This window comes from Neocloeon triangulifer, unplaced genomic scaffold (genome assembly GCF_031216515.1).
Source record: "Neocloeon triangulifer isolate White Clay Creek 2 clone unplaced genomic scaffold, ASM3121651v1 ptg000014l, whole genome shotgun sequence".
Classification (NCBI taxonomy): domain Eukaryota; kingdom Metazoa; phylum Arthropoda; class Insecta; order Ephemeroptera; family Baetidae; genus Neocloeon; species Neocloeon triangulifer.
In genome coordinates, this window is record NW_026775556.1 from 27,580,978 (window position 1) to 27,605,967 (window position 24,990).

Consider the following 24,990-nt stretch of genomic DNA (forward strand, 5'->3'; position numbering starts at 1 on the left):
GGAAGCCAAGAGTTCAAAGCGCAATAAAATAATTGTGTTTATCAAACGACCCTATTTGACACACCATTTATTGTAAAATGCGGTCGGGTGCATTTATCAGTTGTAAAATGAATTTCTTCCGTAAAACAAAGAACGCTCTTTCACATTCGACCGGATTCAACCCAAGTGCTGTAGGTCACGGGTTGTTATAGAGATTAAAATAAAAGGGTTAATTGCAAGAACAATCAATGTTCTGAAAATTAAGCTTATGATATACCAAATTCAAAATTAAATTATATGTCAAATATATCTTCTTTTTAAATAACATTCAGGAGATATTTCAATGTATAAAAATTAAATTTTAAGATATAAAAATATTACTTAATCAACAATAATTTTAACTAAATCAATTCAAAATTTAATGAAATATTGTAAAAATGGTGATAAAAAACTTCAGAAATAAAACTTGTAAAAAAAACATGTTAATTTTCGTGAAAATCAAATTATAGTTGAGAACTTATGAGACACAAGAGAATATACTAAGAAAGTTATGAAAATATATCTTGCACCTTTTGAAGACAAAATTTATTTATAATTTTTTGTTATTTTTTACAGAAATGAAGATTTTTACAGTACGTTTTGAATATGAAACATTGTGTAGCAAAATTTTATATTTACTTATATTTTAAAATTAAAATAAGTTCTCAAAATTATAATTTTATTTTCACTTAACTCCAAAATCTATGTGCAAAAAAACACGCACGCTAGGTACGATTGAGCAAAACATTAATTAGATAACAAAAAATTTGTTCAAGTGTAAGAAACGCGTCACCATTGCCAAAATTTCGTCAGACACAAAAATCAAACAAGATTATTTTGTTTAACATGCGCTCCACGTGATTTCCACCCCTATAAAAGCCGCGGCCCGGGGGTTGCGCGCGACCAGTGGGTGGAAACAGGTGGCCGAGGGGAGACGACTCGGTTGTGCGTTCTCCGCGTCGCCACTCTCATTACTCTTGGTGCCGCCGCGAGTAGAAGGGCAAGGATCATCTCGTTGTAATACGGATGAGCACCTTACAATTAGAAAGACAGGCCGCCGCCGTCTGCACGCGAGCTAGGCCTTCGCTCTCTGCCTAATTAACCCTTTTCCTCTCTCTCTCTCTGCCGCGATTATTTCTGCAAATCGCTTCCGAACATGGTAAGTTTAATTTTATATTCTTTTTCTCGGTTTATCTTGCGTAATTCGGTTTAAATTTAGGATTCGACCTTACTTGAACTTTATGTGTGATAATTGCAACAAGAGCACAAAGGTTATTATGTTGCGTGTAGGTCACGTTTAAGGAGGCATGAAAAAAATTTGCTGACAACTTTTTTAAATTCAGCTGCTTGATTTCGTTCTAAATTTAATCTGGATTGATAACGATGAGACTTATTTCTCGTTAGTTTTTGTGCCAGAAATAGACTGCGTCGATCATTTGGCTGTCAGCATTTGACAGCACCGGTTTTTTGCTCATATGTTAATCTGAATGGCTCGAATTGAATGAAGTTGCTCTCGATTCAACACACAAAATAACAGAAATCTTAACAAATTTAATGTCATGGAATTTTAAAATACTTTTTTAATTGTTCCAATAAATTATTCATTAAGTGATATATTTTATGAAAATTTACAAATTTTAATTAGCTGCCTTAAAATTATTTTGAAAAATATAAATATAAAGAATTTTTTGCAATTTTATACAATTTAAACCAAAATTCAGCATTTTTCAATAGAAATTAAATATATTGCATTGATAAATATTTTTTAAATATTTAAATTTAAATTTTTTAATACTTACAAAGTAAGTAATTTTTTAAAATTTCATAATAAAATAATAAATAACTTTTCTATATATATGATTCAACAGATTAAATTTTTTTCAATACTATAAATTTGTTTCAATAAGTTGGCACTCGAGTAGATGATGAATAAATGAAGAATTCGGGCTTCTCCAATTTTATTTAAATCTTGTCTATTATCATATTTCTGTTATTAAATTGAGCCAAAAGATGGAAATAATTCCATGAAACGTTTTCATATTCATTGTCAGATGAGCTTCATTATTTTATTAATAAATTCATGGCTCATAAGTCAGTCCGAATATACTCGTACAAGATTTAAATCTCATTCACTCAAATTAGCGTGGGCACACAAAGAAGAAAACGATTACTTGCAAAAATTTTCAACATGGCCACGAGCAATGAGCAAATTAATGTTGGCCTCGCCTTTGATCACTTTTTTACATTTTTACGCGTCTGCCGCATTTTACGAGTTTCTTGGATCGAAGATATGTAGAGCATTTTTTTTTCATTGTGCAGAAATTTTACAATCAAGATTAATGTCAAATAATTACCATCTTAATTCTTTTGCAAATATGAAGGCCAGCCAGCTTTTAAAGTTTTTTTTTATTACCTCAATAAACGTCACTGACGAAGCAAAAAAATTAATCAGACATTTCGCATATATTTTAAATATGGACTAATGTACGTTTGGCGTCCCACTGTGATCATTATTTATGCATTTGACGTCTCAAGTTTTTTTCGGCAAGAGACCGTCCAGATAGCGAAAATGGCCCATATAAAAGCTGGATCGGCAAAAGACTAGGAAGTTCTTCTTCCACATAAAATAACTAATCATATTTTATTGACTAGTAAAACTCTTCTAGCTTGATACTTTGCGCATAATAAATTTTTCTGCCGGCGCAAAATGCCATCATGTCAGGTGTGGCGGATTTTTTATTCGCGTGATTGTCGTGATTGACATTGAGACTCGGACGAGCAGCGCGCTCAAAGACGAAGAGGAAAGGCGGTGCTTCGCGTGTGTGCAGCCCAGCCTAAAACCTTCCTCTTCTGGCAAAACACAACTCATTGCCGGTGTAAACTTCATTCAGAACGGTTATAGAAAAGACCCGAGAGAGCTTGAATTTGAGCAGAAAATCCAAAGAAAAATTCTTCATGGCGCCGAAGATGAAAAATAAGCAGGCAAGTCCGATTATTTTGGCCCAAAATTTGCATGCAGTCGGCTTAATAATTATCGCAACTTTCTGGTGATCGGCTTTTAATTTTAATGCATAAAAATATTTATGTTTCTCGGAAGAGGAAAAAATGTGTTCATTTTCCATAAAAATTATAATTGCATTGATCTTTCGTTGAGGCTGAAGACGATTTCTTTAAAAATCACTGCGGACGAAATTGTGCAAAATTAATTGGGCTTGAGTCTGTTGAACCGCGCAGGATGCTTTAAGTGGAGCGGTGTTACAGTAAATTATTTGAAAAAAAGATGAGTACCTTTTTAAAAACTTGCTTTCATGATTTTTTATACCAAAATAAAATTTACGAGCCTGTTTGGATTCTGAGCGGAATTAAATAGAAATATTCGCGTGAGTATTTAAAAAATTTGAAAATTTGTATCATTAAATTGTTTGGTATGTGACACGTTGTCATACGCACATGGAGAATTGTATATTGCAAACAAACAGCTAGAAATAGCCACCAAATTCCAACGGCTATATTTTCCCCAAGGCTATTGACGAAAAGTTTGTTTGCATTTATATAAATTTTAGGGCACTCGTTGTTAATAAAACAAATCTTAACAACAGATATAATCTTGCTTGTGGAAATTGTGTTATCTATATTTCTGGAGAAATTTTGTGTTGAATGTGTGATTCAATTTCGTTCACTACGCCGTTGTCAATCGAGTCGCTGCACTTGAAATTGAATTATCTAGAAATTACTGTGTTCAAGTGCGCCAAAGAGAGTTGACAGCAAATTATAATTTTATCTTTTGCAGCAGCGAGAGATTAATTAAGAGGTAGGTGCAAACCAAGTTCTTAACTGTTGTTTTTGTGCTGCATTTTTGGCAAAGGACCTTTTCGCAATGGCTTATTTGGACGTGTGGTTTAGTCAGAGGTATTTCATTGTGGACAAGAGGATACTTTTTTAATAGGCCCGCGTTTTTTATGTCATGTGTAAAGATTTTAATGTCTCTGTTAAAAAGGCCACAAATATTTTTTTCCTTCTCATTGTCAGCAACCTTTGACGTTGATTAACGAATGTTTTGTTAAATTCTTCAGGGCGCGTTGTATTAAAAATAGCAAATTCGAGTAAGACGCGACGAATGATTCAGTTGGTTTCAATACGCGTTAGCCTTGCTTGCCCCCCTTATCAGATGGGTGGGCTAAATTTAGAAAAAAAATGCACACAGAGAAAATTTAAAAATATCATCCGAGATGACAAAAGAACAAGATTTATTTAAAAACTAAATAGGTGTTTTCTTTGATAGGTAATTTAAGTTAATATCCATTTTCAATATTGAAATCATTTTTACCAGTTTAATTGGTGTCGGCAAAAAGGAATAATTTTTTTTTTATTTTTTTAATGTAGCATTCAGCCTTGTTATATGCAACAAACAGATCTAATTATAAGCATTTGTTATAAACTTTTTTAATTGATTATTCAAAATTATAGAAAATGAACTGCAGTTTTTAAATAATTGATTATTTGGTGTAAACACTTCCTCGGTGAAAAAAAAAATCTATTTAATCTATTTTAGCTTTTAAATTTGCTTTTATATTTGCAAGTTTTGTTATTTTGACTCAAGATTTTGTTTGATTTACAAAAATGATATATTGAGATTTCATAATTTAGATATTTTTTTTGCATACTTTGAATTACATTCTACTTTTTTTATTGACTTTGTAGAAATTTACTGAAATAAGTGAATTTCTTAATTATTTTTCTGTAATTTTTATTTTTGAATACACAGACAACCTGGAATTTTCCTAATGTAATTGAACCTTTACAAATTTCAATTTTTTTCTCTTTTGCTGTCTGAAAGGAAAGTTTAGCATTTAATCTTCCTCAAAACCTTTCCCTGCACCAAAATGGAATTGTCTTGTTGTTGATCATCAAGAGGTGTAATTAAATTAACGATTGTTTTAGCCAACATTATACAACTTTCGCTCCAGAGCATAAATTACATATTCTCGCCTTCGAAAGTTGTGCGAGAGCTCATTGTCATTCAAATCTCGTGCATTTCTGAACGAGTATAGGATAGGGTCTTGCCCGTTGTCAATCAACGGCTTGAAAAAAAATAAATAAAAATTGAAAGACGTACAAACTCTCTCGTTACATAACCCTTTGTCGTCTGCTCGATTTTATTTCTACCTCGGCTCACTCCTTCTTATATTGCCTCTTCCAGCAAGACTGAAAGGAACGGAGAACTTCTATAGTCTCGAGTAATAACGTTAATTAAATTTCGCCAAAGAACGCAGCTCGCGATCGATCCGCGGCGTTGCATAACCGTCAGGTGCACGTCATTAACATCTGGACGGAGGGAAAATAAAAATAATCTTGTCGGAGCAGCGAAGAGGACAATTAATTGCAATGATAAAAGTAGCAACTCCTCGTTGACCCGAGGCTCAATTGAGACACTGAAATGTTGGAAATTCGATCCGAATTCCGGTGACAGCTCTTTAAGTGCAGACAAAAGACGAGTTGCGAGTCGGCGGCGAGCCCCGTCATTTGCACATCTTCGCCCCATCCGTGTAGACAGGGGAACGATTTTTATTAACTCTTTCTCTCTCCAGTCGCGGACCAAGTTGTATGTAAAATTGTCAATCGCTCTCCTTTTCTCAATCCAATTAACAGACTGAAAATTTTAGATTTTTTTATTTAAAATAATATTTCTTAAAAAATTTCTCTTAATATTTAAATTTTGTATTTCTCTTTGATTCCAGTGGCTGATGAGGACGAGCTTGGGACATTATTGCCTGCTCGGCCTGGGCTTCGTGGTGGCCGTTCTGGGCGTCTTCTCCATTCAATGGACACCTGACCTTTTTGATTACATTCTTCGCACTGTAAGTTATGAAATTTTTAAACAACTTTTTTATTAAAATTGAGCTGTTTGCAATTGCAATTGATTATTTTTGGAAAATTTCAAACTCTAAGTAAATTAATCTTTACGCCGATTGTAACATTCAAGATTCTGATCTCAAATTTTTATCAAATTAATGCAAGAAAATCTTCAACTTAACTTGAATTATCATTTTAAGGTCAGTTTTTCAAGTTTTATTCGCTTTTTAGATTTTTCTTCTTGCAAAATTTAAAACCAATTAAAATTATAGCGCTAATAATTAAATTTCCTTATGTTTTTAATCAACGTAGTTAATTTAACAGAAAAACCTAAATCCTGCAAGTAAATAAATCACTTGTTGTCAAAAACACAACGCACCAACAGCAAAAAATTGGTGTGTTTTTTTGGTTAGTCAATTTGAGGTTTACCAAAAGTCACTTAATTGTGAGGCGAAAATTCTTAACAAACAAGGAGCTCAAGGACAGAATTTTTTGTGCAATGTGTAGCAAAAATAAATAATTTGTGATATCGAGTGAATTGAAAATTAAATTAATTGAATAAACTAAAATATTAAGTCACTGTTGAATCAGATTTAATTAAAATATTTTTTTTATAATTTTAATCGAGAAAAGCTAATATAAAAATCAAGCTGCTCAAGCTTATAAAACAAATCCACTTTTCGGGAAACCTTTTCTAATTTCGATTTCAAATTCTGGCCTTCAGCGTTCAATTTGCATGGAGTAATTGCACGCAAGTTTATTTTCCGGTCTGCTGGACTTTTGGAGTAGACCGCATAATATATATTGGTGGGTGAAGGTCCACGTGGGAAATCGTACTCAACGGTCTTACAAGTGCACAAAACGTAACACCTCCAATTTGGGCCAAATACTTTGGCGGGTTACATAAGCTTATTATTTACGCAAGGCTGGGATTTTTTGTTTGCTTTTTCACTGCTGTTGCTCTCTTTGAGGAAAACCTCCAATTTAATAAGCTCTGAAGCAAAGTAAATAAAAAAATTTCTTTATAGCAAAAAATAATAAAAGTTAGTTGTTTCAATTTGACTAGATTTATTAAAATTTGTTTATTTTCAATTTAAAACTTTATTTTAAACAAAAATGTTATTTTTTAAAGTATTTAAAAAAGATCAGAGTCAGCGTCTTAAATGTTTCAAACAAAATATCTAAAGTCGCGACTTCTTCTTCTTCTTTTCTCTATTTATAAACGCGTCAATGAATGCAAACGTGATGGCGATAAAAATAAATTGAACTGCCGAGTCGGTTCGTCCGCTAGTCACATTTTAAGAATCGAGGAAAAAATAATGAAGAGAGGCCGCGTGATTGACGCGATCAGGCGACTCTCCTGGCGCCGTTGCGGGGCTTCTTCTCGCTTCTCGGCCGATGAATGAAAAATTTCCACCAGCGCGCGGTGTTTGGGGCGCCGGCAGACTCACAAGTTTCCTTTTGTCCTATTTCAACGTTGACCTTGTCAAAAATTTCCTCGATTTAATTATTGCACACGCGGCTGCGACGAGAGAACTCGCGTGAGCGCGAATTCACATCGTCTTTGAGTAAAAAAAGAAATAAATAGCGTATCTAATTGTTGTGCCGTTTCAATTAATTTCGCATTCTCTCACACGCTCAATTAAATTACGCACCCAGGAACAACAACAGTGCTAATTTTATGCACGCGGTTGAGTTTTCTTTCCAATTGCAAGGACGTTCAATGGAATAAAATGAAAAAATTATAATAATAATTAATTAAGAAGAATTAAATTTTTCTCCATTAAGAGAGATTTGCCAATAAAAACTATCATTCCAAATTTTATTACATATAGACACATTTGTTACAAATTTAACAGCTCAACTTTTAATTTTTTTTGCTGCCGCACGCTTTATAAAATAAAAAATGTATTTAAAATTAAATGAAAGTGGTAAAACTAATTTAATTTATTTATAAGACAATTGTAATACATAATTGATTTAATTTACAAATTTTTTTATTACAGATAAATTTTAATTAATATATATATTTTATGCATTGTTATAATATTTATAAATGCCGCAATATTTTGTTATAAATAATAATATTATCTTATTTATTTTTAGATTTTGTTCAATAATTTTCATAATTTTTATCACTACAGCCATTTTCTATGTAAATATTGAAATTAAAAAAAAAAAATTAAAATAAATCAGAGAATTAGTAAATAAATCAGAATTATTACTTTTTCTATTTCAAAATTTCTGGAATCAAGTGCTGACGTTAAATAATATTATTATAAAGAATCTCTAAATTAAATTTTTTAAATGAAAACCGTTGCAGGAGTTGCACCTGTCGGAGAGCTCGCAGAGTTATCAGGTATGGAAGGACACGCCGGTGCCAATGTACATCCAGTTCTACTTCTTCAACTGGACCAACCCTGAGCAGCTCGAGGACAAAAGCACCAAGCCGACCTTCAATCAAATGGGACCTTACAGATTCAAGTAAGATGAAATTCAGCCTCTTTTTTTGTAATTAATATAATTAAAATTTAATCATCCACCAGCGAGTTCCACGAAAAAGTGAACGTCACATTCCATGAGAACAACACTGTTTCCTTCAAGCAAGTGCGTCGCTGGGTGTTCGACCCTGACCACTCGAACGGCACCCTTGAGGACCAAGTCACCACTCTCAACCTCCCTCCTCTGGTAATTTTCTAATCATCTTATCAATTGTAAAAATAATTTTTCGTATATTAGACTGCGGCGTTTGTGGCGCGCGACTGGAGCGTCTTCATGCAGACGCCGCTGTCGGTGGTCATCAGCCAGATGGAGACGCGCCACGTGACCAAAAAGGTCCGCGAGTACCTTTTCGAAGGGTACGAAGACCCTCTGATTTCGCTCGCAGACACGCTGCCCGCCCTCGCACAAATCGACATTCCATTCGACCGATTCGGCTGGTTTTACAAAGTAAAAATTTCACAATTTTTAGTTTACATTACAATTAATTAAAAAAAACTTTTTAGAGAAATAATTCTGATGAGTACGACGGTTTCTTCAATATGGACACGGGAGCGGACGATTTAAACAAAGTAATTTTTTTAAGCCAATTTTTTATATTTTTAAATTTGTTTTGTGCGATTTAAATTTAAGGTGGGTCGTCTGAGAAACTGGAATTATGTCAACAGAACAAACTATTTCCCTTCCACTTGCGGAATGGTTAATGGCTCGGCAGGTGAACTTTGGCCTCCAGGGCAGACCAAGACCAACATTTCCATGTTTTCGCCTGACCTTTGCAGGTGAGCTCCAATTAATTACAAGTGGAATTCAATTTATTTTGCAAATTTTGTAAAAATATTGATTGTTTTAAGGAAAAAATATAAAAATTCAAATCTTTTCTGTAGCAAAAATTGAATCTATCAGGTCTTTTAAAATTATAAAACGGTGCTTAAATTTATACACTTTTAATTTCTTTACAACGTATTTTTCCTCCCAGGTCACTCACCTTTGGCTACACAGAGGACGTTGACGTTCACGGCGTGTCCGGCTATCGCTACTCGGGCGGTCGCAACATCGTGGACAACGGGACGGTGGACGCGGACAACTGGTGCTTTTGCAACGGCGACTGCCTGCCCATCGGGGTGGTGAACGCGTCCAGCTGCCGCTACGGCGCCCCAGCCTTCGTTTCCTACCCGCACTACCTGATGGCCGACCCTTTCTACACGTCCCTCATCAACGGCATGAGTCCTGAAAAGGAGAAGCACCAGTTCTACGTCGTTCTGGAGCCGGTAAGAAATAAAAATTATATTTTATAAAAAAATTAATTAGAATTACTAAAAATGTACAGATTTAATTGATTTAAAGTTAAAATGTGTAAAGTTCTAAATAATTAAAAAAATTTCAGACAACTGGAATTCCTCTGGATGTTGCTGCCAGGTTCCAAATCAACATCCTCCTTCAACCTAGTCAGTATATAAGGTAAATTAAATATACAAATAAATTTTTAATAGTATATCGTAGAAAAATCCCAAAAAAAAACCAAGGTCAGCCTTGTTTCTAATCTTTAGAATTATTTTAAGTATTTTAAAAAAAATAATAATAATAAATAATATTTTTATAATAAAATCACTGAAATAATTCAGCATGTACAAGCGGGTGCCGAGAGTTTTCTTCCCAATCATCTGGTTCGAGCAGAGGGCGACGATGACCCCAGAAATGGCGTCGTCGCTGCTGGCCTTGTTGGCCCTGCCGAGCAATGGTGCCATCGTGGGAATGGTCATGGCTGTGGTCGGAGTTGCCGCCGTCGTAGTGGCCATTTCTTGCCTCATTCGTCTGAAAGTGGCCAAAGCGTCCGAGAAAAGGTGCAAAAAGTAATTAAACTATCTATTTTGAATCCAATTTTAAGATTAAAATTTAAAAAAAAAAAACATTTAATTAAACATTTAATCTTGATTGAAACAAAATTTATCATCACTTGGGAATTTTTACGAATTTTTTTTTATGTCAAAATTAGTAAAATTTTTTAATTTTAGCATCCAACTGAACACGTCCGAGTCGGGCTACCCGCTCATGAAGAAGACTGGCAACGGCCAAGACCGAAAAGTGGCCAAGGAAGAGACGGCATGACATGCGGCCAATGGTGGCCGCACTGGCCGCCCGTCCAGCAGGGCAATCGTCTATTGCTCCAATGTGTGAATCGTGTCTGCGCCACTCTTGAGCTGGAATTGGCCACCATTGCTGTCTGTTTTGTCAAGTGACTGTATCTTCGTGTGAACCAAAATCTCGTTTAGGATGCTTATTTATAATTTAAATATGAAATCATTTTTGGAACAAAAATTTCATGTGATAAAAAAGGAGCGCGCGGCGAATAATTTTGATGCAGAGACTGATAGGGCATTATTGAAGTGATCGTGTGTTTCTATTGAGATTTTCCTATACATTATATAAAATATGATATTTACTTCAGTTTTAATGTCATTTGTTGTCCCAAAAATTTTACTCTGGTTTTTAAAGTGACGGCAAAGTGCTCTATTCCAATTATATTTGTAATTTAGAAAAATTAATAAAATTATAATTTCTGTATGTAAAAATTAATATAAAATATTACCTTTTTTCACTCCTGTTTATCTGAAATTTGAAATTTTGAAGATCGCTTATTTGTTCATCTAAAAAGTCACATTTTTTTGTACTCAATCGCCTACAGAGCAAAAAAAAAAAATATGCAAGCGCATTTCGTTCTATTAAGTTGAGGTATTAATTTTATGTGAATATCGTTTTGCATTTTTTGCAAAGACCGGCTGGCGCACTTGAACATCGACTACTGCATCCTGTCGGACAACTTCCAGAAGGGCGGCATGGATGCCATTAAGGAGGTGCTCAAAGTGGAACATGGACTGCACAATTCCCGCGACTCCTTCCAGCTAGAGTTGTGTCCGCGGCTCCACGCAAGAAGCACGACGTCTGCTTGGCCGCCGTCGTCCGACTCGCGGACGCCCTGGTCACACATTTGACCTTGTCCACTTACAGAGACCACTACAGTCACACCAATTCCTTATCGACAGCAGCAAGTTAAATATCAAAATATTAAAAGAGATTTCTTTTTAAATATGCTAACAATTAGAATTTTTACAGTTTGGTGTTGAATTTTTTTTTCAACTTCAAATTTGTGTTTAGAAAAGTAGCTTTATATAATTGGCTAAAAAAAAATTCAGAGGCATGAAAACTAAAAAAAGTGTTATAATGCAGGGCTACAGATAATAATATTATTTTTTTCGTCAGGCCAAGACAGTGTCTTATCGGCCTTATGAGCTTTCAAAAGGCAAGCTCTTATTTTTTTCTCATGGAATTTTTAAATTGTTTCAACAATGAAAATTATCAGTAAACAGCAACTAAATTTATCTCACGGAGCATTATTTAATACCAACTGGTGTGGAGTAATTAATTTATTCACCTCTTAATTTTGTTGTTTTGACTGTGGCTGTGGCACCGCCACTACTGCGTCATCATTTTTATTTATTTACTTTTTATTCAATTATAATTATTGGCTTTAAATTAAATTCATTATTTTTCAAGGGCTTTCTATTTGATTATTATTTTTTTCTTTCTGAATTAAATTCTTACACATGTCATTTATTTTGACTTAATGATAAATTTAAAGTAGCTTCAAATTTACAAATTAATTAATATAAATTCAATTGCAATCAACAAGTATAGAATTGATGGGATGGCATTGCTGTTGAAGGGAATTTATTGGGTATTTTAGAATTCATGGGAATTTATTAAAGGCATTTTAGAATTCAAGGGAATTTATAAAAGGCATTTTAGAATTCAGACGCACACCAGATAAGATTTTTAAGCTTATGAATCATACTCTTATTCATCGACTTTTGTGCTTACACGCCAACAAATAAAATGTGCAAAAATGAAAACGAAATTGCTCAATTATAATTACCAGTTGAGAAGTGCGCATACGTAGCAATCTGATTGTGCAAAAGAGCATACATTTTTCAACCTAAAACTAAAGTCTAAAAAATTATTAAAAAGCTATTTCAAAATTTATAGCTGTGGTGTGGTTAGGCCACCAAAACCAACAAAAGGAACTTTATTTAATTTATAATCTCCTCGTGTCATGCCTGTTAAAGAAATTATATATATAATCTAATTAGCTACATATTTCTTTTAAAGTTTTATTCTTTTGAAATTTTTCTTTAATTTTGAATGTGGTCCGCTGCGGAGAAAAGTCTTGCGGAAACGTTAATTATTACTCTCCAGTTAAAGATTTATTAAAAAAGACACATTACTCAATTAATCATCTACCAACTCTGCAAATTTCAGTGTTCTAAAACCTAAATTAACGAAAACTGTAAAAAAAGTTGCATTTCCGCAAAACACTAAAACTACGAAAATACGGCCGACGGCGGGCCGAGGCGACAACGTCACAACGTCCCCTCCTTTCGCTCGCTCGTCGGAGCTCGAGGTCGGTCGGCATCAACTCGCCTCGGATCTGTCGCTGATTGGCTGAAATAATCGCTCAACGCGCCTCTAGTGACTTCCGTAGGAACTAATTCGGATTTCTTTCAAACTTCATGCGCTTTTCCACTGTCCAGTCCAGTGTCCAGTCTTCAGTCCACCGAGCGCAGGCAGAGACGACAGTCGACTCGTTGTCAGTGTCAGTCGACTGAGGCGAGTCGCCGCAGCTCTAGAGTCGGAGTCGGAGCCGTCGGATCGGAGGTGAGGTGAGCTTTGGTGACTTTGGTCCCGCATGGAGGCTGGCGGCTAATGGTCATTAAGGACAACAGTTGTGAAATTTAATTTATTTTAATTTAATACATTCCCCAGAAAGTGCTGAACATTAATATGTAAGGAAAAGCCGGCGCAAATGAAATAGGAAGTAAATAGAATTTAACTAACATTAATTGGTTTTTTACCAGGTATTATGTAAAGAATTTTAAGAACGCCATCTGGACGGAGGTTCTTGGTTAAGAACAGTCACGCCATATGTAGTGAATACATGTAGCGGTCAGCGGTTTCCCGCTGCCCACTACAAATCGTTTAGTCAAGACTAAACCACTCCACCACCCTGTGCTGCACCCTGCAGCACTCCCATGCAATGTGAGCCCCGCCCAACCACGTTTATTCTCGCGCCCCAAGCCAGCCATGGAGCGCGCGTCTCAATCGCTCACTCAACAAACCTTCGCCTGAACCCAAACTTATGGGGTAAGAACCTTTCTGTGCAATTTCCCTTGACGGCAAAATGACCCGCCCAGTGAATAAGTGCATAATCACCGGCCCCGCCAGTGAATTTAACCCAAAACGCCGAACCTAAAACTGTTCGCCGGCCGAGCAATGCCGGCGCCTCCACTCAAATTACCAATACTCAAATAACATGTTTGTAATTCATTGTACTGATTGTATTATGTTTTTACAGTTCAATTCGAATTTCAACTTCCGATTCTAATACCAACACATCCTGAATGTACAACACCGCCTTACTACAATATACGAATTAAAAGAATCTTCTGGAGTTTAATTTAATTATTATTCTCCCTTTGTGTTGGCCAACCTGGCCCGTACAAAATGGTGACCCCGAACAAGATACCGAACGCGATGCTTCAACGCAGAATCGCCTTCAACAAATCAAGCCATCGAGTGACAGAACTAACATACACATTCGGCAGACCGCCGAACGACGAGCTTTCGCCATGATGCCGTCACAACACCGCCAACACCAATGCTGTCAGCAGCCACGCCTCCTCACATGCAAGCAACCGTGGCCACCGCCAAGGCCAAATCTTTGGACAGCAGCGTAAATATCATAAACGCAACACAAACACAGGGCATAAACCTTTCAAAATCAATTTGTCCTGAAAACCTCTTAAACGAGCATTACATCATTCCAGTGTCCTTCGAACCTACACTTACCAAGGATCGAACCTCTCCTCAGAAGCCGTCAGACAACACTGCACCGCGCTTCCAAACTGTCGCTGCACCTACTCACAATTTTGCTCCACACGAGTTTTATGCAGAACTCTCGTCTGAATCAGAGCATACATCAGCGACGCCGACACGAGCCTTCAAACTCGGACCGACACGGCAAGTATATGTGACCTGCAACCCACCGCGCAAACGAGACATAGCTATTTCTCGTCACCTTTGGGGACACACCCTGTCGGACACACCTGAAAGAGCTGATCGGACCAACGACCTTCCAGCACGCCAAGTTCCCCCGGCTGGAATCAACCAACATACAGAGCTTCCAAGTTCTCCTGTTTTTGGACTCAGCAAAAGTCCAACGCCTCAAATTCCTCGTTCACTCCAGCCTATACAAGAGTGACCTTCTCGCCAAGAGACAACTTCTCGCCAAGAGACACCTTCTCGCCAAGAGACACCTTCTCGCCAAGAGACACCTCACCGAGAGAAACATACTGAGAGTGACCTCCGGTCTCCAAGTGGGGGCCTATGTAGCGGTCAGCGGTTTCCCGCTGCCCACTACAAATCGTTTAGTCAAGACTAAACCACTCCACCACCCTGTGCTGCACCCTGCAGCACTCCCATGCAATGTGAGCCCCGCCCAACCACGTTTATTCTCGCGCCCCAAGCCAGCCATGGAGCGCGCGTCTCAATCGCTCACTCAACAAACCTTCGCCTGAACCCAAACTTATGGGGTAAGAACCTTTCTGTGCAATTTCCCTTGACGGCAAAATGACCCGCCCAGTGAATAAGTGCATAATCACCGGCCCCGCCAGTGAATTTAACCCAAAACGCCGAACCTAAAACTGTTCGCCGGCCGAGCAATGCCGGCGCCTCCACTCAAATTACCAATACTCAAATAACATGTTTGTAATTCATTGTACTGATTGTATTATGTTTTTACAGTTCAATTCGAATTTCAACTTCCGATTCTAATACCAACACATCCTGAATGTACAACACCGCCTTACTACAATATACGAATTAAAAGAATCTTCTGGAGTTTAATTTAATTATTATTCTCCCTTTGTGTTGGCCAACCTGGCCCGTACATACATGAACTAGAATAAAAATGGGACAATATTATCCAAGGATATTATCGATTTGAAGGCACTTAAAATGGGCCGATATTCGGACGCAGCTCCTCTGCTGCTAGCAGGGACGCGACGCCAACAATCTACGCGTTTATCTCTCGTTTTCTCTAATGTGCATGACCTTGGAATCGCGGTCGTAATGGCGTGCGCCATTCACCTCTATTTCCACAATCTTAGCCAGGGGGCTGCAAGAAAGGATTAGGGCTTTGGGATGGGTTCAGATTGGGAAAGACGTTTTTTTTCTTCTCAAAATAAGCAATTTTTTAATAAAAAATTACTACTTTTCGCTACTTTTTGCATTCATATTTCTGTAAAAAAAATTATAATGTCATCTATCACAATTTTAATCAAGGGGCTGCAAGAAAGAATCAGGGCTTTGGGATGGGTTCAGATTGGGAGAGACGAATTTAAATGAAATTTGCTTTTTTTTAAATAAATTTTCATTACTTTTACTTTACAATAACAAATAAAAAACTTCTGTATAATATGCATTTGTGGAAATCAAGTTATTTACATAAGTTTAATTTATTGACAATTTGCACACAAGTCAATTTTGCACGCAAGGGGATTTGGGGCACCCCACAAACCAGCAACTCGGAGGTGGGCAACCTCCAAGATTAATTTTTGCAGGGAGGTGCGAACGAAGCTCGCAAACGCACATGGGACTTGGGGCACCCCACGAACCGGCCACTCGGAGTGATCACTTGAAGGTTGGGTCCGTATGTTTTTGTCAACAAAATGCTCAAAAAGGCCATTTGAGTACTTTTTCTTTTTAAAAATTACATACTTGGCCTTGAGAGAATATAGAAACGTGCCACTTTTATCTCTTAATAAACTTGGTAAATCTAAATTTTTAAAAACTTAAAAATTGCTAACTGAAACCAATTTTTTGCTCCTTTATTATCATGAAGTCAGAAATGTTTCCTTTCATGCTTCATTTTCTTTATGAAATTTCAGTTTTCTTGCACAGGAATATTTAAATTATTATAGTTCATTTAACTTTTTTATAATATGTTAATTTTTATTTTACATTAAAGAAAATTCAATTATAATATAGGTCGACTTTATCATACAAAATTTTCATGATTTTTGAAAATTTATTTTAAAAATTTCAGCTCTTTTTCGACTTAAAAACCGCGCGCGCGCCTCTTATCAGAGTGTTTTATGAAACTAATTCAAACTAGCATGTTCCTGTACTTTCTGGGCGAAACACACAAAAGAGACAGATTGATGGCGTGATGATTGCATCACTAAATCCCTTTCGGCCCTTTCGAGTTTTAGGAAAGGTCAGTTTAGTTCCTTGTTGAACCTCGTGTTGTGCGGTTGTGTTTTGAGTTCACTCCTCTCTTTTTTTTCTCATTTTTTACTTGTATTTGTTAAGTGGATTTAACGCCTTCTTCGTTTCATTTGGGGAATTGTTCGCAGTAAGTCAATATTTCATAGCTCGCTAGCACGGTTCTGGCCTAAATAGCCAAAATTTTGGTTGGAAAATGCATGAATTTGGCAAAATTACGCGTGTTTCTTCGGAAACACGATGTGGTTTCTCAGATGCGAACCTTCAATTGTGAGTGTATCCTCTCTGTTAAAAGCTTTCATAGAGCGGTTTAAAGTCCGTTTTTACGGCTTTTGCCCTCTATTTTTGGAAATTTCCTATACTTTTTGGGACCCTAAATTCGATATTTTATCGAAATCGTCCCATTTCTGGTCTTGTACTTTTCCCCACTATCCGCCAGGCGTCGCACATAATGGCAAATATCAATGAGAGTATGATGTTACTTGATTTGCCACTTTTTGCACTTTCTGAGCGTTTGCGCGCTCTAAGTCCTTTTGTAAACTCATCGTAATTTTTTCCCTTTTTCCCTTTTTACCTTTTTCAATAAGTAAAAAAATTTTTACACAACTGTTGTCCTAGCTACCCTAGTGTCCGCCAAAATTTGCACCCTGTACCGAACCGTATCGCAATTTTAAGAACCGTCCAGAGAGCTGTGTTCCTCGCAGACTAAAAATAGATCTAAGAAGTGTCCGTCGCCCGGCGTGTGACGTCCGTCATGGCTGCAAAGAAATATCTCATTAAATGTGAAGCTGAACCTTATTGTGAGGTCACAGCTTTTGAGATTGCTTACCCTGCGTACACCAATCACAGATTGCTGAGCGTGGGAATGCACGTCGGCGTCGTTTCACTGGTGCCCGGCCAGAATCCCGTCCCGTCAGGGCCTTTATCATCGCCGAGGTGAACACCACGCAACAGTCGTTGCAACAGTCTGGCAGAATGACCGGTGAGTTATTTTAAATTCATTGACGAGACCAATCAGAACCAACGTGGTTTTGATAAAATTAAAAATTGCATGGTCGATACGCAAATTTGATGAAAAGTAAAAAAATTTATTAAGTGTGAAAAATGAGATAAATTTAGAAAAGTTTGAAAAATTAGATATATTAGATAAAACTGTAGGAATTGATACATTTCAAAACAGTATTTGGTCTTTGCCTTTGATTTTTATAAGATTTCACACTTCATGTTGGGAATTAATATTATTTAAATATGCATTAAAAAACTGTAATGAGTCACTAAACTAATAAAATTGGAACTATCAATTTGATAAGAATAAAAAAATTGAAAAAAACTTGATACTTGAAGCAATCTGGCCATTTTTAACTCTTAATGACTTAAATAAATTGGAAACAACTAAATCAAGATTTCTTAAAAGAGCCCTGCAGGTATCAAAATTTACTAAATTAGGACTGGTATATGAACTGGCAGATACAAACCCTCTTGTCAATAACCTTGTATTGAAATTTCATCTCCAAAAAACAGATAATTATGAAAATTTATAGACAACTGCTTTTTATTTAAACTGACTGAAATTGATCCGGCCTTTTATGACACTCCCGCTATGGTTTCCGATGCCTGGAAACAAGCATGTGTTGATACTAAAGATGTATATACTAGATACTTTTTACTTTGCATAAACAAGTAATATCACACGACCGCCAAAGATACTTGTATTTGTAAAATATGTGGAGAAAAAATTGGACTATATCACTTCTCAGAATGTACTCGTAATTCTCTAAGTTTGTGTGAAGCAGTTCGTCAAGAAATGATCTCCTAATTTATATATGTAATGTCGCAAACCTATGGTGTTCTTTAATAAATTCATTCAAAAAATATTTGAATCATTACATAAGCCTAAAATTACTAAAATTAGTTCAAGTCTAAATATCCGATTAAGACTCTAGTCGTATGAAGCGTAAAATATTTTGAATGAGAATAAATTTTGAAGCAAAATTACTTGAAAGGATGAAATATTTTTGCACATGACTTGTCATAATTTTCAGGCGATAGGATATTTTCTGTTAGGACATTTTCAATTCTTAATTTTAGGGAATTTTCTGAGGCACCCCGTTTCTATCAACTCTTTCAACTTTATCTAATTGTTTCAAAAAAAGTTTCCATTGAAAACAAAACATACTTATGCAGAAACATCATAAACCGCATTTCTATCTATATATTTGATCTCATTTTTATCAAACTTTGGATCAAATTTTATCAAATTTATTTTCCACAAGATTGACGTAAAATTTTATGCAAAAACTTGGCAACTTTAATATCAAAGCCGGTAAAGACATTCACCTGCAGCAAATCAATCAATCATGGTCGTGAAATTCTTCTTTGAAAAAGCATAATATTAATTTGATTCATATAAAAATTTGATTCAACATTAAAAAATAAAAATCGCTTCCCTTGCTTAAAATTGGCTGTTTGGCTTTTATAAATTGAACCCGGCATATTAAATTATTAGATTAATACAAAATGTATACTTGTTTTAAGCATAAAAATTAATTATTTAAAGCAATATTGCCATGAAAATTAATTCATTTTCTTAATTATATAACATACTTAAACAATACTTAACTTTTGTTTCAGAATTGCTACAGCCAGCCGATAAAATTATTGAGAGTATTGCTGGAAGCAGAACGGTTATAGTCACTCCGAGACGAAAGGGAAATATCTGTAAATAATATCACATATAATTTTATGGAAAATGTAACACTTTTGTAAATAAATTTCAGGGAGGAGCAAGAGACGCTTCTCGACCAATTCAAAACCAACCAAAAACAGCTCGATGCTGAAAAATTGTTGAAGGAAGCAGATGAGTTGGAGGAAAAGCAACTGCAATGCAGAAACAAAGGGATGAGTGGCGTTTTAAGTGGCAGCTACTTTCACCCCTGGCAAATTTTATCAAGCATGTAATTAAGAAACGAAAATATGTCTTTTATTTTTATTTTTTAATTTTGATTGGAAGCTTTACGATATCATTAATCATTACCAAATTTGTTGTATAGTATTTTTAATCAATTTTATAACATGAGAACGATTTCATTCTTCCACAACAAGTTCGAAAACTATTTTCACCACAATTTTGTGACTCGACGTGGATTGAGAGAATTTACCAAATTACCATACATTAATTCGCAGATTAATTTCTGGCCTGAGCCTTGATTGATTATTTCAAAAAGAATTAAACTTATATATAATTATAATTGGAGCATTTGGGTGGCAAAGAAGAGCTTTGGGGGTGGGGGCACTGGGGGCTAAATTAATGCAATGCAGCCTAATCACGCACGATCCCATGAGGGAAATAATAGTTAAAGGATAAATTTTTGTGCCAACGATTTATTTACTCTCCAATTTTTGTTATGTAGTATTGCACATTTTTAAACCGCCAAATATTTTAAAAGAAAAAATAACAATCAATACACAAATTGTGACCCTGAAAAAACCTTTAAGAATGATACATTATATATGGTGAAGAATTATTCTTTTTCGTTCTAGGAGACGATGAGGACAGCAATATCATGTTAGTATAAGATGTAAAATATAAATGTTTTGAAAAGCTTCATAGTGCATTATGTTACAGCCTTCAGCAGAAACTAATAATCGATGCAATCAAACGAGAGCAGCAGACCCATAAACTGAAAGTCGAGTCTGCAGAACTCTTTGCGTTTGCAAAACAGCTGTCGCAAGCAGTAAGAGTCGAGTCTTTAAGGTTTTAGGTTTAAAATTAATTCATTATGTTTTTTTTAGCCTGAAGACACGTCCCCGGCTCCTTATTGGTATGATGATTCTGAGGTTGGAACACAAACACTCGGTCTACTGGAAGAAGACAGCATAAAGAGTCAGGTATCAATATGTCTGAAAAAAAATTAAAAAAAATTTAATATGGCATTATTTTTTTTAACGGGACCCACTTTTGGCATGGGGTCGGCGGATCTTGTTGAAAATTGGTAGTTTGGTTGCCCTTAGGGTGTAGACAAATAGCTTAGAAGGATTTTTGAAAATTCTCAAAATTGCCTATTTTACAGGGGCTCAAAGTTGGGGATTTTTAAAAAAGGTGTTTTCGAAAATCAAAAATATCTCAGCTCCTGCTGCAGATAGCGCATGTGTGTATAAAAAAAAAGTTGTAGGAAATTAGACGCCCTACAACTTTGCCATAGTAACCAAGGTCATAGGTCAAAGTTCAGGGTCAACTTTTTAAGCTTGAGTTTTTTGATGCGCCACCAAAGTACCTAGTACATAAAAATTTTTGATTCCATTATAGCCAAAAGTTGCTCTAGTTGGTAGTCAACAACATATTAAAATTTGGCGAGACTGTTTTTTTCCGTTTTCAAGATATTTTAGGTCAAAAGCAGAAAAACGTGGTTTTCCGAGCATTTTCCTACACAAATCAACATTTAACCGCCCGTAACTTTTTTCCTGCTAAAGTTACGCAAAAATGTATAATGACAAAAAATGATTGCCTTGACCTGTTCTTTCTAACCATGTATCGCACATAGTGACCAGGTCACAAAAGTTCATTGACCTCGGTGACCTGTGACCTTGCAAGTGCAAAACTGAATTTCAGATACTCTAATGTTTCTTTTCATTGAGGTGAAACATTTCCAGCAAATATTTTTGGAAAGGTCACAGGTCACCGAGGTCAATGACCTTTTGTGACCTGGTCACTATGTGCGATACATGGTTTAAAAGAAAAGGTCAAGGCAATCATTTTTTGTCATTACACATTTTTGCGTAACTTTAGCAGGAAAAAATTTACGGGCGGTTAAATGTTGATTTGTGTAGGAAAATGCTCGGAAAACCACGTTTTTCTGCTTTTGACCTAAAATATCTCGAAAACGGAAAAAAACAGTCTCGCCAAATTTTAATATGTTGTTGACTACCAACTAGAGCAACTTTTGGCTATAATGGAATCAAAAATTTTTATGTACTAGGTACTTTGGTGGCGCATCAAAAAATTCAAGCTTAAAAATTTGACCCTGAACTTTGACCTATGACCTTGGTCACTATGGCAAAGTTGTAGGGCGTCTAATTTCCTACAACTTTGTTTATATACACACATGCGCTATCTGCAGCAGGAGCTGAGATATTTTTGATTTTCGAAAACACCTTTTTTAAAAATCCCCAACTTTGAGCCCCTGTAAAATAGGCAATTTTGAGAATTTTCAAAAATCCTTCTAAACTATTTGTCTGCACCCTAAGGGCAACCAAACTACCAATTTTCAACAAGATCCGCCGACCCCATGCCAAAAGTGGGTCCCGTTAAAAAAAATAATGCCATATATATCTGCCCGCAAAGCAGTCCGAGTTAACCTAGATAATCCGATACCGCACAAGGAAGATACTCTTTCCGAGTCCATTCCCAAGGATTGTCCAGGCGAGCAGAGAGATGGCGCTGGACGACTAAGTTAGGCACAGAGAGCGTCCGGACAGGTACATATTTCCAATGCGAAAAATAGCAATTTTTATTTAAAATTTGTCTCCACAATAAAAACAGGCTACAACTTCTACGGCAGCTGGATCAGGAATGATCAATCTGACTCAAGCCGAGAGGAACTCCGAAAGCCGCCGCTTTCAGTCATTAGGAACAATGGTTCTGAACTCAAATACTGCCGAAAAAGAGTCGGATGAAGGTATTAATTAATTTTGAAATCTTAATTAAGATCAATGGGGTCTCAATCCGAATAGTGGTCAGATGCGTCCGCTTCTAGTACCGGAAGGGGAGTGGCAATTTATTTTACGACAAACGAGAGACATAATTTTAGAGGCAATTTCTTTAAAAAAAAATCAAATTTATAACGAAAAAATTCACCTACCTGAGGCGAGTCGATGAGTGCAGTGACGACACTTTCGAGTGGTCGGCGCGGTGAGAAAATCCATTATTCGCCTTAATTCGGTGAGATATGGGTAGATTGCTGATATTTTTGCCCGATTCGCCATTTTTCCTCCAGCGAGGATGTTTCTGGAGTTGCCAGCGCTTGGGCAGCCGGCGAGGGAAAAGGAAATGAGGGAGAGTTGGGAGGGAGCGCTACCTGCCCAATGCAGCGGCATTGGAATGCGCTCCCACCAACACTCTCTCTTTCTCTTATCACACTCAACTGCCCTTGTGCCCAACAAGTCCTTGGAAGAAAGAAAATGGCGAGAAAGGCGAAAATTTTCATGAATCGCTACCGTCTCAACGAATTGAGGCAAATGGGGAATTTTCTCGTTCAGCCGACCACTCGGAAAAGGCGCCGCACTCATGAACTGGTCCCAGATATGTGATTTTTGCTATTATTCGTACAAATTAATGCTTTTTCAATTATTTTATTTGATCGTGTCACTTTCACACGCTGGTGAAAATTTGAAATTTGCGCCATGGAAAACCAACAGCCAATCAAAAGCGGTACTTATTGAGCCATAATGCGTGCGCTTCTGTTTCGGATTATTTCTCAATATCAAGACCCCATTGATTAAGATGAAAATTACAGTACAAAGTTTTGATTCAAGCGTATGTCTCATGATTATATAAGTAGTGATTCGTGGAACTTGATTTTATAAATCTAGTTCTTAAGTTAAATTAATTTTATCAGAATCGAATAAAATAACAAATTTTATTTAAGATAATAATTTATTTTATTCATCATCTGCCATAATTTTGTTGCAGAAAAAAACATGCCAGAAATTACCCTTGACCGTCGGTCAAATGCTACCCACAGCACTAAACCAAAGTGTTTGTTTCGGGAAATTGAGTTACCCTCGAAAGAAAAGAAGGTAATTTAAATTCAAATTTGTCCTCTGAATGTTGAAAATAATTCTATTATTAGGCTAAGTTGGCCAACGGGATTGTTGGAAACCTTCTACGAGTCAAACATGTCTTTGACACTGCTGAAACTGAAGAAGCTGCGCCCTATGGACTCACCGTAGCGCTTATTGGCAGAGCCAAACTGGCAGTGTCGACTCTTATAGTTCGTGGTGATTCTCAAAGCCAAGAGCTTAATGCTCGAGTTGTTTTATGCATTTGCCGTAAGTAAAAGTTTTGAAAAGAATGATTGTCAGTGTAGCGTTTTGAAAATTTTACAGTTCCAATTTCTAAGTTGGGTGAAGCTGTTTAAGGGACCTGAGGTCGAGCTCAACCATAAATTTGTCCTCAACTTCATTTCCAAAATATGCAAAGAAAAGAAGAAACGTAGTTTGTCGAGGTAATTATAAATTTTTCTCCCCAAAATTGAACTTATATTTGTGTGTGTATCGGGAAAGGTCGAGTTCACATTGGAAACGATCGACCCTGTGTCCAAGATGCGTCGCTCGACGTTTCCCTGGTCAAAAGGGTCTGCGTGTGCTCGGGAAGCGCCTACCAAGCTTCTTTAAGGCATTTATCGATGTTCGAAACAGTTTGGGCACCTACAGCAGCGCAGAAAATTCCTATATGAATCTGCTGATAAGTCTACACCAGACGACTTCCGAACTTAACCTCAAGTCCGAAGACTTTTTTCTGTAGCTCTTCATTTTTCATGTGTGCCTGCTCCACGCGGACTTGGGATTGTTGAAAAAGGTCGGAGCCCTTCAGGCCCAGGCCCGCTCACCCGTTTGGCCAGTCCGGCCCTGTTTGTGTCAAATTCTGATCCAAAGATTTGTATTTATTTCATTCCTGCTTTTAAATTTGCCAGGCGTTATATTTCTTGATGAACTGTCTGTAAAATTACTTTTTTTTTGAGTTTGCTGGCTGCTACTGAGTTATAGGCCGAAAAGCATTAGTTGGCCAATTATTAATATTGTCAAAATAAATTATACAATTTTATATTTAAATGCAATATGAAAAAATTGTTTCCTTCAATTTCCATCTAGTCATACCAACAATTAATTTTTACTCCAGCTCTCTAAAATATTGAGCAAAAATGGGCCACATCATTTTTAGCGATTGGTGAACATGGGAGGGAAAATGGCACGTTAGATTTTTAATTCGATCCCACTACAATTTCCTGTGAAACAAGAAGACTCAGCACCACACCTTATTGACAAACTAGAGGCACCAAAAAGACCTCCACCCAAGGGCTTGAGTGGCTTGACCTTCGATGATATATCGAAATTCAAATACCCTTGTCAAAAACGAGACCGTTGGAGGTCGTACTCGAGGTCGCTCGAGACCATGGTCTCGAACGACCTCGAGTACGACCTCCGACGGTCTCGAACGACCTCATATTTTTACATGGTCAATGTTTAGGGGCAACGGTTGCCCCCTCGGTCTCGAACGACCTCAAA

General features: G+C 36.5%; 1 protein-coding gene and 1 long non-coding RNA gene across 14 annotated transcripts; both read left to right on the top strand.

Annotated features, from left to right (window-relative positions):
• Positions 1–918: 918 nt before the first annotated feature.
• On the top strand, positions 919–10,946 carry LOC132199587 (protein croquemort-like). Of its 6 annotated transcripts, none has more exons than XM_059624418.1 (11): positions 919–1,177; positions 5,757–5,876; positions 8,195–8,355; positions 8,418–8,559; positions 8,611–8,820; positions 8,877–8,942; positions 9,004–9,149; positions 9,347–9,638; positions 9,755–9,828; positions 9,993–10,220; positions 10,383–10,946. In XM_059624418.1, the coding sequence occupies exons 1-11, from the start codon at positions 1,175–1,177 to the stop codon at positions 10,474–10,476; spliced, it is 1,536 nt and encodes a 511-aa protein (XP_059480401.1). In that variant the 5' UTR covers positions 919–1,174; the 3' UTR covers positions 10,477–10,946. The 6 variants fall into 6 exon arrangements, with proteins under 6 accessions (XP_059480401.1, XP_059480399.1, XP_059480400.1 ...); XM_059624416.1 differs by lacking the exon at positions 919–1,177 and adding an exon at positions 2,824–3,000; XM_059624417.1 differs by lacking the exon at positions 919–1,177 and adding an exon at positions 2,825–3,000 and having other exon boundaries at positions 9,993–10,211.
• A 2,006-nt stretch (positions 10,947–12,952) lies between these two features.
• LOC132199746 (uncharacterized) lies at positions 12,953–24,537 on the top strand. 8 transcript variants are annotated; one of them, XR_009442128.1, is made up of 14 exons: positions 13,071–13,085; positions 13,189–13,240; positions 13,294–17,689; positions 19,339–19,425; positions 19,485–19,661; positions 20,248–20,272; positions 20,333–20,441; positions 20,500–20,595; positions 22,052–22,182; positions 22,247–22,382; positions 23,396–23,502; positions 23,556–23,754; positions 23,812–23,930; positions 23,989–24,490. It is a non-coding gene; the product is annotated as an uncharacterized LOC132199746 (long non-coding RNA). The 8 variants fall into 8 exon arrangements; XR_009442126.1 differs by lacking the exon at positions 13,189–13,240 and having other exon boundaries at positions 12,953–13,080; positions 13,281–17,689; positions 23,989–24,489; XR_009442132.1 differs by having other exon boundaries at positions 12,961–15,014; positions 15,226–17,689; positions 23,989–24,537.
• The last annotated feature ends 453 nt before the right edge of the window (positions 24,538–24,990 follow it).